Source organism: Haliotis rufescens, unplaced genomic scaffold, assembly GCF_023055435.1.
Source record: "Haliotis rufescens isolate VD_foot unplaced genomic scaffold, xgHalRufe1.0.p SCAF_3, whole genome shotgun sequence".
NCBI lineage: Eukaryota > Metazoa > Mollusca > Gastropoda > Lepetellida > Haliotidae > Haliotis > Haliotis rufescens.
The window spans coordinates 21047940-21069199 of record NW_025964001.1 but is presented as its reverse complement, the minus strand read 5'-3'; the positions used below and the strand labels follow the sequence as shown (position 1 = coordinate 21069199).

General features: G+C 40.1%; 1 protein-coding gene across 2 annotated transcripts in view; it reads right to left on the bottom strand.

Moving 5' to 3' along the window:
- The window catches only part of LOC124137081 (protein trachealess-like), a 120625-nt gene that overhangs the window by 66660 nt on the left and 32705 nt on the right, over nucleotides 1-21260 (bottom strand). Inside the window, exons 1-3 of one of the 2 annotated variants that reach the window (XM_046503233.2) lie at nucleotides 14279-14553; nucleotides 14081-14146; nucleotides 5144-5251 (exon numbers count right to left, since the gene is read on the bottom strand). In XM_046503233.2, coding sequence (XP_046359189.1) covers nucleotides 5144-5251; nucleotides 14081-14146; nucleotides 14279-14307 — 203 coding nt within the window. In that variant the 5' untranslated portion in view covers nucleotides 14308-14553. Of the gene's footprint in view, nucleotides 1-5143; nucleotides 5252-14080; nucleotides 14147-14278; nucleotides 14554-21260 lie in introns of those variants that run through there. The other variant, XM_046503234.2, reaches the window with a different exon arrangement.

Genomic DNA, 21260 nt, shown 5'->3' with positions numbered 1-21260 from the left:
AAGTCTTATAGTCCTTACTGGAAGCAACTGCCCACAATATGGAGGGGTTATATGGTACCTAGTGGCATCAAGGGGCAGTCTTTACCATTAATAATCCTTGTGAAATAGGAAAAGCTCACATGTTAATGGGAGCCCTTAATGCTGCTTATTCATGTGGGGAACATATATAAATAAGTATATTTGATATTATTTCTTAAATAGAAATAAACTGATATGTGAATTAGAACCATTAATGATGAGGATAATTAAATATAAATCAGTATATTTGATATTATTTTCTTTGTTGTTTTAACACCACACTCAGGAATATTCCATCTATACGACGGATGTCTGTAAATAATCAAGTCTGGACCAGACAAACTAGAGATTGATACGCAATTAGGATACGATGACATGCATCAACCAAGTCAGCGAGCCTCACCACCTGATCCCGTTGGTAATTATTATTATTAGTAGTAGTAGTACTAGTAGTAGTAGTAGTAGTAGTAGTAGTAAGATAAGGGGAAAACCAACATGTGAATCAGTATATTGGATATATTACCTATTGGCAGAATCAGTATGGCTGATTAGAAGAATACTGATATTCAAATCAGTTTAATGATGTTACGTGTTGTCATATAGGGACAACAAGCATAGATCAGATAATCCTTAAAAATATATTAGCTTGTCCATACCGGACATGACATTTCAGAACTGGGTAGAGTAGGCACACTGATCTTTGCAGATCAAACTATAGTCAACATTCATTAGGCTTTTTATTCTTATTAGCTGGACTACAAAATATTTTTTGAATATCTAAAATTCAGTGTAGGTGGTCGAGCAAAATATATTTTTAAAATCCCATTTCTAGCCTAGAGTGAATGAGTGCAACATCACGGCGGGGGACACCAGAAATGGGCTTCACACATTGTACCCATGTCGGAAATCGAACCCAGGTCTTCGGTGTGACGAACGAACGTTTTAACCACTAGGCTACCTGACCGCCCCTTCTAGCCTAGAACTGCTACCAATGAACTTGCAGGTCAAACCATCACACAATTATGATTGCAAAACGATTGCAAAAGATAACTGGTTGTTTTTTTGGTTAGAATTAAGATTTTTACACATATTCTTATGAACAGCACTTATTTTCTTTTTACCTAACTAAAATATTTTTGTAAAAAGTCATTTTTCTAATGTCATTTTTTGGGTTGGTCTGTTTTGTAAGCCAACCGACAAAATAAGGCCTTATAGATGAAATGATAGGGACACACTATGGAGTGATACCCATCATCATCGACATTTTGTTGGTTTATAAACAAATATGGTCAAGAATTGTTTGACCTGTTTGATTGCTGGGTCAGTAGGGTCAGTAGGATATGAGATATCTGTCATACAAACCCTGAAACAAGTTTTTTTAAAAATATTCTATTTTAGTCACATGATGTTCAACCACGGTATACATAACCACAGAAGTCCATGTGGTCAGGGACTACCCGTCTTCCAAATTATACGTCAAATAATGTTTTAAATTTGCAGATCAGTTAATAACCTGTCAAGGTAGAGATATTGTTTCTTTGCATATTTATATATTATCAGTGACTGTCTTAAATCTGTAATATAATTTACTACCGACAACTTAACATTTGCAAAATGAGACATACATATAAAATATTTTACATGAAGGTTTGTGAAACAAATATATCCAATGATCCGAAGCAAGTCTATAGTAGTTAGCAAGTCTAGATTACTGCAGTTTCAGAAAATGAAGAGAGTCTCCTGGTTCCTATTTATTATATTTTATAAAGATAATTTAACAACTGTTTATTCTGTAAAATATTTTCATTTCAGAGACTAATTGTAAGTCTAGATATGAAAAACAAAAAAACAAATTATTTTGGACTCTGAACCTTATGTGTTTCAAGGGGAAACCTTACATACTCCATTACTGTTGTTTCAAGTTTCATTATGATTAACACAAATGACATTGTTATCATTATCTTACCATTTTCGTGTTATCATGATTTTGATACCAGGTCTTCTTACTGGTCTTACACATGTACGTAACCTTCACTGTAATTAAATTTTGTTACTTGGGACCAACCATTTGAAAATCGGGGGGGCTGGGGTTTTATCAAAAAATAATTTTGTTTCAGACTGTTGAAAAAAATGAGATTGTCAGCCACAAAATATACACTGTTGCAAGTTGTTTAAAATAAATAAATATATATATATATATATTTTGGCTCATAGTTATAATGAAAAATATATCTAGTCTCCATACAAAATTCCATGCCCCCTCCAGAATACCAAAAGATCGGTCACTGACTATCATGAAAATCAGCACCATGGGTAGACTTTGATCATGATAATCTATCACTTTTTGTCAACATCATCAATCACTTCCTCATTCACTATTATAACATAAAATGGTTCTTTGAAATCTTCTTTTTCACTCATCCAAGAAAGCATTAAAATTTTATTTCAGTGATGATGATCTTGAAATTTGTCCAAGGAGACACATCATCCTCCCTTGAAATAAAACTGCCGGCAGTTGTTAATCAGGCCGTAGTTTATTGACCCTGACCTTGATAACCCAATATTCAAAGAACATCCTAGTTAACCTTTCGAAATTTTCATGCAGTCGCCCAAAAAATGTCAAACATGGGTCACACACTCTACAAAGGAGTTAACAATGGATCCAAAAGATTAGCAGGAATATAGAGGTAACCAGGCAACACGATCTCGGCTGATTACTCCTGCCACCACTTCAAGATAGATGCTACGACGAGGGGACAATCTCCAGAAATTGAATTTTCTGCTCTTTGTTAATTCAAGGCACACTTGGAGTTTAACCACTTAAAGAGCCTTAACTGACTGCTGCAAACCTCAACATTTTCATCTGTGTGTGACGGATCGATTCAAGCAGGCAGCATCAGAGAATTAGACAGTGTGTCACAGTTCCTGGCACGAAGCCCTTACCATGAACACTTAGAGCTGCATGACTGGCGCTCTTAAAGAGGCATTACACTGTTGAGGTGTTGGGGTTGAGTGAGTGAGTGATGTCACAGTGCCTGGCACACAGCCCTTACCATGAACACTTGGAGCTGCATGACTGGCGCTCTTAAAGAGGCATTACACTGTTGAGGTGTTGGGATTGAGTGAGTGAGTGATGTCACAGTGCCTGGCACACAGCCCTTACCATGAACACTTGGAGCTGCATGAATGGCGCTCTTAAAGAGGCATTTCACTGTTGAGGGAGTGAGTGAGTGAGTGATGTCACAGTTCCTAACACAAAACCCTTACCATGAACACTTAGAGCTGCATGACTGGCGCTCTTAAAGCTTAAAGAGGCATTACACTGGTGAGGTGTTGGGGTTGAGTGAGTGAGTGATGTCACAGTGCCTGGCACACAGCCCTTACCATGAACACTTGGAGCTGCATGACTGGCGCTCTTAAAGAGGTATTACACTGTTGAGGTGTTAGGATTGAGTGAGTGAGTGATGTCACAGTTCCTGGCACGCAGCCCTTACCATGAACACTTGGAGCTGCATGACTGGTGCTCTTAAAGAGGCATTACACTGGTGAGTGAGTGAGTGAGTGAGTGAGTGAGTGAGTGAGTGAGTGAGTGAGTGAGTGAGTGAGTGAGTGAGTGAGTGAGTGAGTGAGTGAGTGAGTGAGTGAGTGAGTGAGTGAGTGAGTGATGTCACAGTGCCTGGCTCGCAGCCCTTACCATGAACACTTAGAGTTGCATGACTGCCGCTCTTCAAAAGGCATTACACTGGTGAGGCAATATCACGGCAGGGGATACCATTGTGCACATGTCGGGAATTGAACCCAGGTCTTTGGTGCAACGACCAAATACTTTAACCACTAGGCCACGTTATGATTATCACACCTGAGGTTAAGTAAAAACTGTAGCACCATATTTGGACCACAGTACTGACAACTGTTGTTAAAAGAAGTATTGTTGATAAAGTGATTAACTTTAATAATATCAAGCACAGAACTTGATAATTTCATTAACAAACAGTTGAAACACATTCTATTGAAAATAATCGGGGGTCTTTGTTTGAGACCCAGAACTGCTGTTTTAAACATTTAAAGACCTTGCTAAATCTCATTTTGACACATCATTGACATTTCCAGTATGTTAGTGTGTGGAATCATTGCACAGTTGGTATATCCTTATAACAGCCTGGGGTTACAACAACTATTTTTAGAATTAGGGTCATATCGGAATAAGCCAGGTAAATCCCTTGAATTACATGTAGGTCAAATTACTAGTTTCTTTTACACACTCACAGGGATACCCTAGGGATCTCAAAAATGTATCTGTAATTTGGGGAAATGTTCTGCATAGACTTCTGCCACGTTATATGTATGTGAGTAGACTTCTTCCTTTTTATTCCTTTTTTTAAAAAACTCTTTGTACCATTTATTCCCCCTGGCATTTCTTTGTCTGTATTGATATTAGTGCCCAGGATCTGCTCTTTCTGCTGATGCCATACTGTTAAGGGCTTTTCGCCCTTGGTCTTTAATTATGAGGCGTTAACTGATACACAGTTAAAAATCCCTGGGAATTTTTATTTTTCATAACTTCAAATGGCTATAAAGTTTTTATTTTGGTAGTTTTGACATATTTAGTGATAGTGTCAAATGCACATTTCCAAAAGCTTTCCATATATCTATAACACATGGTATGGTTTCCAAAAGGGGTCACGTGACCAGCCCCAAATGCATTATGGTCCGAATTACGTTTGAACCCGGTTTGGAGGTGCAGTGGATATGTATCATTCATAATGAGAGTGTGGACCTACCTGTGCTTGGCAGTATTGGTACATAACATAGGTGTGGACCTACCTGTGCTTGGCAGTATTGGTACATAACATAGGTGTGGACCCACCTGAGCTTGGCAGTATTGGTACATAACATAGGTGTGGACCTACCTGTGCTTGGCAGTATTGGTACATAACATAGGTGTGGACCTACCTGTGCTTGGCAGTATCGGTACATAACATAAGTGTGGACCTACCTGTGCTTGGCAGTATTGGTATATAACGTAGGTGTGGACCTACCTGTGCTTGGCAGTATTGGTATATAACATAGGTGTGGACCTACCTGTGCTTGGCAGTATTGGTATATAACGTAGGTGTGGACCTACCTGTGCTTGGCTGGGTTGGCCATGTCAAAGATCCAGGCATCCTTATAGGAAGTAGGTGAACAACCAGCAGTGGCAAATAATTGAGACTGAGCATTCGACTGGTGACCACTGAAAATACAAAAAATTGATGTAAGACCATGTGAATAGGGAACCCAGCAAATTTCATAATGGTAACAGGAACTATATAATTCAACACAAACAGAGAGCACATTTCACCATCCGCGACAGGTATAGATGAACCAATACTAGTACCAACATGTAATAACTCACATATCAACCAACAAGATCTTATCATATACTCACCAGGCACCAATAAAATACATTTAAAAAGCTACCCATGCAGTGAGACAGGATAGATGCCATTATCCACCTTTTCTCCCCTTGGCTGGTTGCACTTGGCGTGAAAGCGTACCACCAGAGATACAACTTAAATAATTCAACGGATCATCGCTCAAGCTCCTATTATTTGATTTCAAGAACACTTTTGCTTTGGTGCTTTGGACTTTCTTCCACCAGGACGCAGGCCACAATAAACTACAGCACCCACCATGGGGCCAACTAACCACTGCCATGAAGCCAAGCTGTGACTCTCTACTACACACGCTTCTAGGTTTTTTCCAGTACATACTACAGACATGTCCTTCTTAATAAAATAGGACCTCATATAAAAATCAATGATGTCATGTTAAATCATGGTTACAATATGAACATTCAACAGCATATTTGCATTAATATAATGCATTCCTGCTAAGGGATTTTCAATCATTATTGACAAGAAACGATTGTGTCTATTCATACGCAAGATAATGTCAAATTTAAGCAATCTCTGTCAAATAAAGTTATATTCTTCCAATAAGATAATATTTCCCCAGTTTTTCTTATTTGCATTAACTATTTTGATTTTTTGCTCTGAGTATACATGTTAACACTGACAGAAAGTGGGGCTTGGAAAAGAAATATTTTGAAGAAACAATGTTTGTTTCCAATCATATTAACAAAGGCTTGTAAGAGGCAATTAACGGTTGATGCATGTCCTCGTATTCCAGTTACGTTCATGGATGCTCACAAGGTCAGTCACTAGGAAATCTGGTCTAAATCCATTATTTACAGACAGCTGTCATATTGCTGGAGTATTGGTGAGTGCGATGTTAAACAAACAAATAGACAAACAAACAAACATTCTGTAACTGTTTTAAGTAGAATACAAAACAAAAGGAAACTTCGGCAGTACTCTGCTAGAAAAACGGCTTTGACATCCCTCTGGAAAAGCAACAATGTTTAAGCTTTTCTGTGAAATAATACAAATACAACTGAATATGTAATGAATTCAAAAAGTATATCTCCACGTCAAATATCACATATTCCAACGAATGACTATTATTAAAAAGAATATGAAAATAAATAATTTTCAGTTTTGTTGTCAAAAAGATACAAAGAGTCCATTGCAGTATGAAGAGATTTTGACAACATACCTGATATACCCTTGCATAGTGGATGAAGCTTGAGCCTATCCAACAACACTGACTAGGTCACAGACACTGAACACAAAAGCGGTTCAGTTCAATATTTAAAACAAAGTTTAATGTAGAGCATACACCTGTAGCAATACCAGTGCTTGGTTGACAGTTCAGTGGCTCATGGGATATCTGTTGATTTTGATCACATGTCCTCTTGCATAACTTGCATCACAGCTGATCGAGGTGAATTGGTGTGTAACGTTGCGTTCAAGATAACTGCATGTGTATAGCAATGTGCATGTTGGTTTGTTTGTTGTTTAATGCCGCACTCAGCAATATTCCAGCTCTATGACGGCAATGTGCATGTACATGTGTGAGATGTGTGTATGTGTGTGATTATCTACACGTTCATGATTATTGCACTTATATAGCAATGCGCATGTACATGTACGTGTGGGTGTGGTTTGTGTATGTGTTATTAACTACGCGTTCATGTTTTTTTGTTTTTTTTTGCTTGTTGTTTAACGCCACAATTTTCAGCTATATGACAGCGGTCCGTAAATAATCGAGTCTGGACCAGACAATCCAATGATTGATATCATGAGCATCGATCAACGCAATTGGCATATGATGACATATATCAACCAAGTCAGCAAGATCGACCAGTCGATCCTGTTGGTTGCCTCTTACGACAAGCATAGTCGCCTTTTACGACAAGCATAGTCGCCTCTTATGACAAACATAGTCACCTTTTACGACAAAATGATTATTCATGTACATGTGCAAGTGTCTGTGTGTGTTGTGCATGTTTGTAGTGTGTGAAGTGTGTGTTTGCGTGTGCACAGGAGAAAGTAAACTTTGAACCAATTTGGTTCATGTTAGCTCTATTCATTCAAGTCGAAATTGCAATAGCCTACTTTGACAAATGATTTTGCTTATGATATAGTCATGTCGGAATCATACAATGGACTGCTTTTAGAAGAGATTTCCTATGATTGTGGTGCCAACATACTATGTGTATCCCTTAGGACTAGTTGAACTGGCATCGGCATGAAAACTTTACATAATATTTGCAACATAATCATTCTACATCCTGAAAACCTAAATTGCTGTAAGATATGAAACATAAAAGCCCAGAACCTTATCTTGGTGACAATGTGAATACCCTAGAACAACATGACACAGCTAGTTTGAATCACTAAAGTGTCCACCACTCCACTGAGTGGTACCTGGGGAGGTCATGGAGACCAAGAACCCACAGCAAAGGTCATATTCCACAGAGTTGTTTTGGAAATGGTTTCTCACGACACAGTGCCTTTGAGTGAGTGAGTGAGTGAGTGAGTGTGGTTTTACGCCACTTTTAGCAATATTCCAGCATTATCTCGGTGGGGGACACCAGAAATGGGCTTCACACATTGCACCCATGTCGGGAATCGAACCCGGGTCTTCGGCGTGACGAGCGAACGCTTTAACCACTAGGCTACCCGACCGCCCGAGTGAGTGAGTGTAATATAGCTATATTACTGCTGGTAAGCAGCAATAGACATCGGCATTAGTCCTATAGTCCTTGGCAAACTGCCCAATAGTAAGGTATATCAAAGACTAGTAGAAAATTGCCATTTTTAAGAGGCTTGCTATATGTTATCATTAAAAGGACAAGTGGACTAAAAACGTTTGGTTCTTTCGCCGGTTAGGAATTGTTGTAAATATTTAATATTTTCAAGAAGTATGATAAAACTTGTTCTTCATATGAATGTTGATTTAAATAATAAAAACCAAAACCAATTGTTATAGTGAGTGAGTATGGTTTTACGCCGCTTTTAGCAATGTTCCAGCAATATCAGGGCAGGGGACACCAGAAATGGGCTTCATACACTGTACCCATGTCAGGATTCGAACCTGGGTCTGCAGCTTGTCGAGCAAACGCTTAAACCACTAGGATACCCGACCACCCCTGATTGTTATAGCTGGTACTAGAAATTAGTAGTGACCACATAAATAGAACCACAACATGTATATCATTTATTCTTAACTCAGTGACAGTCATTGTCTTATTACACACTGTTTCATCAAAGAGGTAAATGTCTGACACCTGTATATATCTGACTTTCCTCCCACATCAAGCTGATATGCTGTGATGTAACTGAGATACTGCTCTAAGAGACATTAGACCAAACACACTCACTCACTCACTCACTATTACACATGGACACACCAGCACTGCCTACACAGTCATGGGCGGATACAGAGGTGGGGTGCGGGGGTGCGCACCCTCCCCCCCCTTTTTATTTCTAAAATAATCTTTATTTCTGTATAAATTACCACCAAAGACAATAAATAAATCTTAATTGTGCACCCCTCCTTTTCAAAAAAGCTGTATCCGCCCATGACAGTAACACTGTTTTGTCAGAAAAGGCGAAACACATTACCTATCTCTTGTCCTCTGATTAAGCATGAACGCCACATGGACACACCTTCATTCCAACGTGTCACATGTATGACCCATGTTGGAAAGTATCTGCACTAGTAACATTATCTTAGCATTGTTGGTCCTACTGATAGTGCTGTATTATGAATACCTTGACCTGGCATGAACCAAAACACTATTTATGTCCATGACTTTATCAGTATTATTTAGATAAAGATTTGAAAAAAGAGCAACTGAGAAAAAATAAATTTGTGAATGTATGACACATATTTTTTCGGATCATACTATGACTTAAATACTGTTGAAAGCTGCTTTAAACCAAACTACATAGTGTGATGTATAGGTCTTCACTCTTCAATGCACTTCACTAACTCATGGCCTCTGTGTCTTGGTATACCTGTTCAGGGCAAAACAATGAATTGATACAATGAAAGGGATGTATATCACAAACAGTAGCTAACAGCGGCCCTCCTATTGCAATGTGTAGTGAACACAAACACCTATAAATGATATGTGGCAAACATTGATCTTCTGACATGCAGGAAAAAGCAACCTAAGTGTTACAAATAGTTGCAAAGAGTAACATAACAACAGTATGTAGCAAAGACCTTTATATCACACTATGTAGTAAACAGTGATCTATACATCACACTATGTACCAAACAGTGATCTATACATCACACTATGTAGTAAACAGTGATCTATACATCACACTATGTACCAAACAGTGACCTATACGCCACGGTATGAAGTAAACAGTGACCTATACATCATACTATGTAGTAAACAGTGACCTATACGCCACACTATGTAGTAAACAATGACCTATACATAACACTATGTAGCAAATAGTGACCTGTACATCACATTATGTAGCAAAACGGTGGCCCATACATCACACTATATAGTAAACAATGACCTATACATCACACTTTGTAGCAAAACAGTGACCTATACATACAACTATGTAGCAAAAAATGACCAATACATCACACTATGTAGCAAAACAGTGACCTATACATCACACTATGTAGCAAACAGTGACCTATACATCACACTATGTAGGAAAACATTGACCTAATGTGACACACTGTAGTAAACAGTGAGCTAAGGTGACGCTATGTAACAAACAGTGACCTCATATCAAACTATAAAGCTAACAGGGACCTATACATCACACTATGTAGTAAACAGTGACCTACACACCACACTATGTAGTAAACAATGACCTATACATCACACGATTTAGTAAACAGTGACCTATACATCAGACTATGTAGTAAACAATGACCTATACATCACACTATGTAGTAAACAGTGGCCAATACATCATACTATGTAGTAAACAGTGACCTATACATCACACTATGTAGCAAACACTGACCTTATGTCACACTATGTAGAAAACACTGACCTTATGTCACACTATGTAGCTAACACTAACCTTACTTCACACTATGTAGCAAACACTGAACTCATATAACACTTGCCACGTTATGTAGAAAACACTGACCTATACATCACATTATGTAGTAAACACTGACCTTTACATCACACTATGTTGTAAACAATGTCATATACATCACATTATGTAGCAAACCTTTACTTATACATCACACTATGTAGTAAACAATGTCCTATACGTCCCACTATATAGTAATCAGTAACCTTATATCAGAGTATGTAGTAAGCAGTGACCTATACATCACACTGTGTAGCAAACACTGACCTATACATCACACTGTGTAGTAAACACTGACCTATACATCACACTGTGTAGTAAACAGTGACCTATACATCACACTGTGTAGCAAACACTGACCTATACATCACACTATGTAGCAAACACTGACCTATACATCACACTGTGTAGTAAACACTGACCTATACATCACACTATGTAGCAAACACTGACCTTATGTCAAACTATGTAACAAACACTGACCCATACATCACACTATGTAACAAACACTGACCTATGTCACACTATGTAGCAAACACTGACCTATACATCACACTATGTAGCAAACGCTAACCTTAAGTCACACTATGTAGCAAACACTGACCTATACATCACACTATGTAGCAAACACTAACCTTAAGTCACACTATGTAGCAAACACTGACCTATACATCACACTATGTAGCAAACACTAACCTTAAGTCACACTATGTAGCAAACACTAACCTTAAGTCACACTATGTAGCAAACACTAACCTTAAGTCACACTATGTAGCAAACACTAACCTTATGTCACACTATGTAGCAAACACTGACCTTAAGTCACACTATGTAGCAAACACTGACCTTAAGTCACACTATGTAGAAAACACTGACCTTAAGTCACACTATGTAGAAAACACTGACCTTAAGTCACACTATGTAGCAAACACTAACCTTATGTCACACTATGTAGCAAACACTTACCTTACGTCACACTATGTAGAAAACACTGACCTTAAGTCACAGTATGTAGCAAACACTAACCTTATGTCACACTATGTAGCAAACACTGACCTTATGTCACACTATGTAGCAAACACTGACCTTATGTCACACAATGTGAAAACACTGGCCCTTAATCAAATAGGTAGCAAACAGTGACCCTCATGTCACACTATGTAGTAAACAGTGACCCTTATGTCACACTACACTACAAAGCAAACGTTGACCCTATATCACACTGAATATATCACAGGAACTCTTATGTCACACTAGGTACTATAACACACACTCTCAGAAATCTGCACCAAAGAGGTTTGTTTACCTCTGTGATAGATGGCCTAAGTTTGAGTGGACCAGCAGCCATGTCACTATAACCCTGTCAAACATCTAGCCCACACACATTGATATTGCCTTCAGTATGAAGATGTACAGATGGTAACTGTTTATTGGGCAAAAACACAACATTTTCACAACCTGTGTACACCAAATGTTACCCATGCAACTCTCTGTCACATGTGGGTAACAGTTTGAGATAGGTTTGGAGGGATTTACATGGGTTATGTATTTTGAGGGTGAAGGGGACTCAAAGCCTTTAATTGTTGGGGGTCCAAGGTAAAAACATTGGAGTCCCAAGCTACAAAATAAAGGTCCCAGAGTACTCTACCACAAGTGACATAGGACTGTGCATGCTCAGCGGCTGCTATTTGAGTGAGGTTTGGTTTTACACCGCTTTTAGCAATATTCCAGCAATATCATGGCCGGGACCACCAGAACTGGGCTTCACACATTGTACCCATGTGGGGAATTGAACCTGGGTCTTCTGCGTGACGAGCAAACGCTTTAACCACTAGACTACCCCAGCTGCTATTTAAAAACAGATACAAGTTCCCCAACTGAAGCGAAGCTAGAGCTAGAAGATTGTGATGCGTTCCACTGTGTATTGTCTTTTTCAAGTTTCCGTACGGAAATAAATTTTAAGTGGAACTAAATGATAAAATAGCAGCATTCATTCTCAAACATATTTTCTGTGTCCCAGTATTTGTTTTATGTCCATTTTCAGTTTTTATGTGTACATTATGCAGTATTTTGCATCCGGTAAATCCCTGAGTTTTTAATATGTAATAACAGAATGTATCTGGTTGTAATTACAGTCTCTTATATACCTCACATACCGGTATGTGCATGAGATGAACAATTTGTCTTTTTCCACTTAAATATTAAATACAAAACAGTGTGCGAAAAATAACCACAACATCGAGGGGTCCTTGGCATAATCAAATGTTATAAGGTATCATTTTAAAGGACCTCCAGGCTCCCCTTGTTTTTTCAAAACATTATCCATGGTCCCAAACCATAAGTGATTGCAGGCTTGTTTAAATTTATCCTTGGTTGTAACATATTTCAAAGGAATTATGAACTTACTGTGTGAATAAGTGAGTGAGTGAGTATGGTTTTAGGCCACTTTCAGCAATATTCCTGCAATATCACATTGGGATTCACACACTGGACCCATTTGAGAAATCACAGGCCTTCAGTGTGATAAACGAACACTTTAACCACAAGGCTACCCCACCCTTCCCTTATACACTTAAATTTTCTTCAGTGATATGCGACAAGCCATTATGACATAGTTTTCCCACATCAACACAACAAAGGAGCAAACTAGTCCACTATCACAATTCCATATCATTATCATTGATTCTGTATCATATGACATCTGTATGTGTGATAAGCGATAAAGATATACTAAAAGAAACATTACTCATGATACTGTGAAACACACCATAGCTTATATCTTCAGTTTATATGTTTAATAAAACAAGTTTAAAACACATAGTAATTGAATTTCAAATTAAATTGCTCTTATCTGATTTTCTTCATTTACTGATACATTCAAACATCACATATATTAATGAAATTCAATTTTTTAAATTTATTTTCAAACATAATATTTTATTCTCCATTACTATAAGAAATGATCATTTTCATGAACTGTACTTACATTTCACATTCAATACTGTAAATGATATTTATATATATACAACTAAATAAACACCAGATGTTTATAATAGTCAGTATCATGTATGTGGGAGATAAAATCAATATCATATCCTTATGTTTCATAATTACTTGTTACCTCTAACCCCCATGCACGTGCTGTCAGTGAGTGTATCATTATGTAATACAATATGTACACATCGCTATTACATCACAGTCATTTTCTTATTGTCAACATTATTGTCTTCGAAGAATGTTTTATTAAGGTGACTATATAATAACTGCACACATCTGAAAGGGTGATTGTTGTTTATTGTTGATTATTACGTCACATCTCCAGCAATTTGTTTATAGGTCATCATTAGTTTAACATTGTGTTAGTTCAGTATGTCAAGCTACACATGGTGGGGGTAATGGCGTGTCTCGTTCCACTTTGTACCACTTTGTATCGTTCGGTTACATAACAAGCAGGGAGCCGGTAATTAAGCACTGGTGTCGCGTACACCTCGCGTGCTTCACGTCCCACGTGGGAAGGAAGGAGCATGCGTTTACCGGAATCCCAAAAATGGCGCGCTTTAGTGTGAGTGGGTTAGTGTAAACAAACTTACCGTGTATGGACGCGATCATGGACCACGGACATGCCCTCCCCCTGATCAATGTCTGTGTCCCTGTGCCTGCAATATACCATAAATTTTACTGTTACCAGAGGGACACAAGTCTAAGGGGCTTGTCATGCGTGTCCTCCCGACACTACTGTCAAAAGCGACGCAGTGATATGGCAAGATGAAGGCGAGTCGCGATCTTACCCGTCCCCTTTCTCGGTCTTAGAGGACATCAGTGGGCACCAACTCTACTCCCGGGGGTGCCACACGATTCCGTGGGGTCCCACGCCATCGACCAAGGCACTGACAGTTCCTGGGGGGGTCAATCAAGGCAAAAACAGATCAAAACAATCTGTCCGCATCGCACAACCGATGTCATGCAGCGAAGCGAACAGACGTTGCGATACCGACCAGTTTCGATTGGAGAAGAGCTTGATTTAAAGCTGCACTATTGGATAACTTCCTATTAATAATTAATCCTTCACCAGATTCGAAATAGACAAGAAATCTGCCAGTGTAGATAATTGGTGGTGACGAAATCACGTTTAGGTTTATCGTGTCATTACAAGTACTTTTCCAGATTGCGAACCCGAGGACACGGAAAATGTAGGGTAGCCACTATCACGACCCTATCTTGAATCACGTGTTACATCACTGCCTTAAGAGACGAGGAAGTGGACTACAGTATTGCTAATGTAACTTTTTACCGAAAATTATTTGTTTACGGTGACGAGAATGTGTTAGGTGACAATTATCCACATCCAGGAAACAACGTCAAGTTTTGTCTTCTAAAGTCACTTTAACAGTTTTATTGCAATTTTATGAAAACTCCTTTTCGAATGTCAATTTAAACAGGCTATGGGTACAATGCATGTGTTATCTACAACGACGAATGTTCATCACTGAAATTCAAGCTCCAGGGTAAAAGCAGATCTTTAAAGTTCACTTCGGGTCATTCTCTGAGGGGCGTGTGTTACGCTTGCTGCGGTCGCGCGAGGTCGCCTGTGCCATGTCATGTTACGTAATTGATGCGTAACGGACCGTAACGGCTGTTTCCCGGCGACGAGACTGTTGCATAGAGTGTATGTCTGTGGAAAAACTGGGTCAGTTATTTGTAGGCCGGACCGACAGCCTGAGTGTACCGTAAATCGCACTCAGCATTGTGGGCGAGCAAAACACGTAACGGCAACCCAGCTTTCAGCGCACCTGTCATTGTCCCAAAGCTTACAGTTTAACCTAAGAATTGATTTTTGGGGGTGCTCCTCACGGTGACACGTTATTTTGCCGCCATCGTTTTTCTTTCGTCACGTAATTAAAATATTACGATGTAATGATAAAGCACACAAACTGGTTGGTGTTTTTTTTTACATATTTTTATTGACCCTTTACCTCGCAAGGATTCAAAGTTAAATTGTTGGAGTAAATTCACCGTTTGGCCGTTTGCATCCAGTTTAAATATTTGACTAAAAATTCCCTTTAACACGTGAGAATTTTACTATAACATAGATAGCTTAATTTAATTGAAAAAAATCAAAACATGTGATAATATTAATTTTCAATGCATGGGCTGGTCTCTACTCATTGAACAACTAAATATAACTATAATAAGAAAAAAACATTAAAAACTTTAAAAATGTATTATTAAAATTAAAACAAGTGTACATATGTTGTTTGTTATATTTCCAAATTTGTCATCTATGACAAAACTGATGCAGAATTAAGGTAAACGTGTCAGAACTCTGATTTGGGGGCTTCGGGAAATGCAATTCTAATATTTCAGTCTATGATCCGAGCTGGTATTAGTATAGATAAAGGTAAAGATGGTTCTACCATGTGAAAAGTTCAACCTGTGTCACAGATATGCTCAATATACATTTTGTGCCTTACGTTTGTACTTGATCATGTTATAAGTTCTAATAATAGAAAAATAAACGTCTAGTTGACAGGGATAGGAACATGAGCAATAACTCGGGTAACAATTCAGTTAAATAAGCGTCTCTCTCTCTCTCTCTCTCTCTCTCTCTCTCTCTCTCTCTCTCTCTCTCTCATGGCTTACAGTTGATACCATCAATCAAAATCTATCCATATTCAATACTTTCATCACAAAGTCTTATTACAAAGTATATGAAAGTACCTTCTGGCTTTCACTGAGAGTTTTAGAAAAAGCATTATCTTTAATTTGCATGCTCTTATAGATCTAATTTCACGCTGCTAAAATAATTCTCTTTTTTAACTGTAGCGCAGAGCAAGTATACTCTTGAAAAAGGTAAGGGGTCATGAAATATAAATGTTAATTCCAAGAATCAGAACATTCGGTCACAACATCTACTGTCATACTTCACTTCCGGTTGTTATGTGTTCCCAATTCGTTCATTATCATCATACAACTATGCCTAGAATCTGGTATCCCTTACACTTTTGGAAATGTTAAGTTATATCCCCTATTTTGTTTTAAGAGTACATGTCAAGTGTTTTACCCCTTTCAGTCTGCACCAGTAGAATGGGATAGAGGTGAAATATGCTTGGCATTAATGTGAACCTGTTTTCATTTATTTTGTCCTTTTTGAGAAACTAAAAATATTCAATGTTTGAGTGAGTGGTAACTACAGCCTCATATAACTGTATTTAGATTTCAATGTCATAGTCGTGTCATCGAAGTTCGTATATTAAATTAATTTACACTAAGACTCTGGAGAATCCTACAAACTGGTTTTTTTTCAAACTCGCCGTATTACTGGCGAGACACTGAATGGTTCATCATGTTACCTGATCTTGAAGGGTGGAGGGCGTTAGTGCCCCGGGTAGAGTGGTTCATCATGTTACCTGATCTTCAAGGGAGGAGCGCGTTAGTGGCCCGGGTAGAATGGTTCATCATGTTACCTGGTCTTCAAGGGTGGAGGGCGTTAGTGGCCCGGGTAGAGTGGTTCATCATGTTACCTGATCATCAAGGGTGGAGGGCGTTAGTGGCCCGGGTAGAATGGTTCATCATGTTACCTGATCATCAAGGGAGGAGGGCGTTAGTGGCCCGGGTAGAATGGTTCATCATGTTACCTGGTCTTCAAGGGAGGAGGGCGTTAGTGGCCCGGGTAGAGTGGTTCATCATGTTACCTGATCTACAAGGGAGGAGGGCGTTAGTGGCCCGGGTAGAATGGTTCATCATGTTACCTGATCTACAAGGGAGGAGGGCGTTAGTGGCCCGGGTAGAGTGGTTCATCATGTTACCTGATCTACAAGGGAGGAGGGCGTTAGTGGCCCGGGTAGAATGGTTCATCATGTTACCTGATCTACAAGGGAGGAGGGCGTTAGTGGCCCGGGTAGAATGGTTCATCATGATACCTGATCTACAAGGGAGAAGGGCGTTAGTGCCCCGGGTAGAATGGTTCATCATGTTACCTGGTCTTCAAGGGAGGAGGGCGTTAGTGGCCCGGGTAGAGTGGTTCATCATGTTACCTGATCTTCAAGGGAGGAGGGCGTTAGTGGCCCGGGTAGAATGGTTCATCATGTTACCTGATCTTCAAGGGAGGAGGGCGTTAGTGCCCCGGGTAGAATGGTTCATCGTGATACCTGATCATCAAGGATGGAGGGCGTTAGTGGCCCGGGTAGAATGGTTCATCATGTTACCTGATCTTCAAGGGAGGAGGGCGTTAGTGGCCAGGGTAGAATGGTTCATCATGTTACCTGATCATCAAGGATGGAGGGCGTTAATGGCCCGGGTAGAATGGTTCATCATGTTACCTGATCTTCAAGGGAGGAGGGCGTTAGTGGCCCGGGTAGAGTGGTTCATCATGTTACCTGATCATCAAGGATGGAGGGCGTTAGTGGCCCGGGTAGAGTGGTTCATCATGATACCTGACCTTCAAGGGTGGAGGGCGTTAGTGGCCCGGGTAGAATGGTTCATCATGTTACCTGATCTACAAGGGTGGAGGGCGTTAGTGGCCCGGGTAGAATGGTTCATCATGTTACCTGGTCTTCAAGGGAGGAGGGCGTTAGTGGCCCGGGTAGAGTGGTTCATCATTTTACCTGATCTACAAGGGAGGAGGGCGTTAGTGGCCCGGGTAGAATGGTTCATCATGTTACCTGATCTACAAGGGAGGAGGGCGTTAATGGCCCGGGTAGAATGGTTCATCATGTTACCTGATCATCAAGGGTGGAGGGCGTTAGTGGCCCGGGTAGAATGGTTCATCGTGATACCTGACATTCAAGGGAGGAGGGCGTTAGTGGCCCGGGTAGAATGGTTCATCGTGATACCTGACATTCAAGGGAGGAGGGCGTTAATGGCCCGGGTAGAATGGTTCATCATGTTACCTGATCATCAAGGGTGGAGGGCGTTAGTGGCCCGGGTAGAATGGTTTATCGTGATACCTGACATTCAAGGGAGGAGGGCGTTAGTGGCCCGGGTAGAATGGTTCATCATGTTACCTGATCTACAAGGGTGGAGGGCGTTAGTGGCCCGGGTAGAATGGTTCATCATGTGACCTGATCATCAAGGGAGGAGGGCGTTAGTGGCCCGGGTAGAATGGTTCATCATGTTACCTGATCTACAAGGGAGGAGGGCGTTAGTGGCCCGGGTAGAATGGTTCATCATGTTACCTGATCTACAAGGGAGGAGGGCGTTAGTGGCCCGGGTAGAATGGTTCATCATGTTACCTGATCTACAAGGGTGGAGGGCGTTAGTGGCCCGGGTAGAATGGTTCATCATGTTACCTGATCTTCAAGGGAGGAGGGCGTTAATGGCCCGGGTAGAATGGTTCATCATGATTCCTGATCATCAAGGGAGGAGGGCGTTAATGGCCCGGGTAGAATGGTTCATCATGTTACCTGATCTACAAGGGAGGAGCGCGTTAGTGGCCCGGGTAGAACGGTTCATCGTGATACCTGACCTTCAAGGGTGGAGCGCGTTAGTGGCCCGGGTAGAATGGTTCATCGTGATACCTGACCTTCAACGGTGGAGCGCGTTAGTGGCCCGGGTAGAATGGTTCATCATGTTACCTGATCTACAAGGGAGGAGGGCGTTAGTGGCCCGGGTAGAATGGTTCATCATGTTACCTGATCAGGAGTACACTTGGGTAATGGTATAAATAGCTGTCTGCATTCCGTGTTATTGGCACAAGATTGGGATGCAGTACCCAGTAGATGCATGAGTGGCAACATGTGAAGAGCTGTCTGCTGTGGTGTGCTACAGTACACCTTCAGACACCCACACTCCACATCCACCTGTGAAGATCCGGGTACAGAATAGGTCTTCAGCAACCCATGCTTGCCGCAAAAGGCGACTTTGCTTGTCGTAAGAAGCGACTAACGGGATCAGGTGGTCAGGCTAGCTGACTTGGTTGATGCATGTCATCACTCACAATTGCGTGAATCGATGCTCATGATGTCAAGCACTGGGTTGCCAGGTCCAGACTCGATTATTTACAGACCGCCGTCATATAGATGGAATATTGCTGAGTGCGGCGTTAAACAACAAACAACCAAACAAACTACCCACATCCCCTAAGTACGTCAAGAAAAATACTCCCTTTCATAATAACTTTTCATTTTTCATAAATATTCACTTAATGATAGTTAAAAAGAACGCGGTGATACGGCGTCGGATTTAAAAAATAAACTAATTAAAACTTTGCCAGTCTATACCTATCGTCGACCCGTCTTGTACTACCTTGCCGATTTGTTCGCCTGTTTATCTATGTTTAACTCCGTTGGTAGAAACATGTGTCGATCGTGGTGGGATTAGATAGGGTCTGACATTTTGGGCCACCGTGTGATGAAGGGTTGCTTTTGAGCTTGCACCATTTCAGTTAAATGGTAAATAAATCTCGCCTGTATGTTATTCACTGAACGTATCGGATCTACCACCGTCACAGCTTCACATACATGTTTATGTCACGCTTTATGAACTATTAGACCCGTGAAGATCCGAGGTAGAATAGGTCTTCAGTAACCCATGCTTGCCGTAAAAGGCGATTTTGCTTGTTGCACGAGGCGACTAACGGGATCGGGTGGTCAGGCTCGCTGATTTGGTTGATGCATGTCATCGTATCCCAGTTGCGTGGACCGATGCTCATGATGTCAATCACTGGATTGTCTGTTCCAGACTCGATTATTTACAGACCGCCGTCATATAGCTGGAATATTGCTGAGTGCGGCGTTAAACATCAAACAAACAAACAAACAAATATGAACTATTTTGTGGCACGGGCGGTCCAGTCTATGAGTCGCCGCAAATGTGCGGAGTTAGGTCCCTTCGGTGTGCAAGGAAACCTATCTTCGTCTTTTGGATCCTCGATTCACCGTAATTATTTTTCTAGGTTAGTCAGCACCATATTCTTGCTCGTGAGTTTCAACAAACTTGTAAATGTCTAAACGTGCGTCATGTCCCGCATCAAGCTGACGCGCCGCTATATAACTGAACGACTAGTCAAAGCAGCGTTAAACAAAAATAACTCACTCACACAACGCTGAGAATCGTGTTGACATAAAGGTAATTTAAAGATTGAACGATACTCACACTACTACTACATTATAATGCGGCTTGGCAGGTGTGAATTCGTCCGTGTGTGTATTAAAGTGCATTTAGATGCTTTACTTACATTCTCCTAAGAGATAAAAGACGGACCTAACCAATCGTAAATTTGATTCTGACCCAATATTAATATATTTCTATCTAATTAAAAGCAAATCATCTGTGAAAAACTAATGTCTAAGACAAACAAACGAGTAATGACGAGTTCAATTTCATTGAAACATATTTGCCTGCCGTCCGCAGTACAGAAAGTATGACATCACAATCACGTAAAATACAAAATATTAATACATGCAGAATAAACAAAGGCTCTAAACAGTTCTAAACTTTTCCCACTTTCTGAAATATCTTTTTGTGCTTCCAATTCTAGAAACAAAAAAATTGTTAAGACAATATGAAATTCATACCAGTAACTTTTTGTTGTTGATTTTTAAAGGAATGAATTAGATCTGTTCTTACATTTTCACATGCATTTTGGAACAGAACACGTGCAAGTCGTACAGTTAGATCCACGAGATAATGCAGCTATAGAAATTGGCACAAGTCCTATCGTCCTTGCCAAACTGTCCAATAGTTCAGGCATCATTAGGACCAGTAGAAGTTTTGCCATTTGTAAGTGTTTTGCTATATGTTATCATTATAAGGAATAGTGTACACAAAATG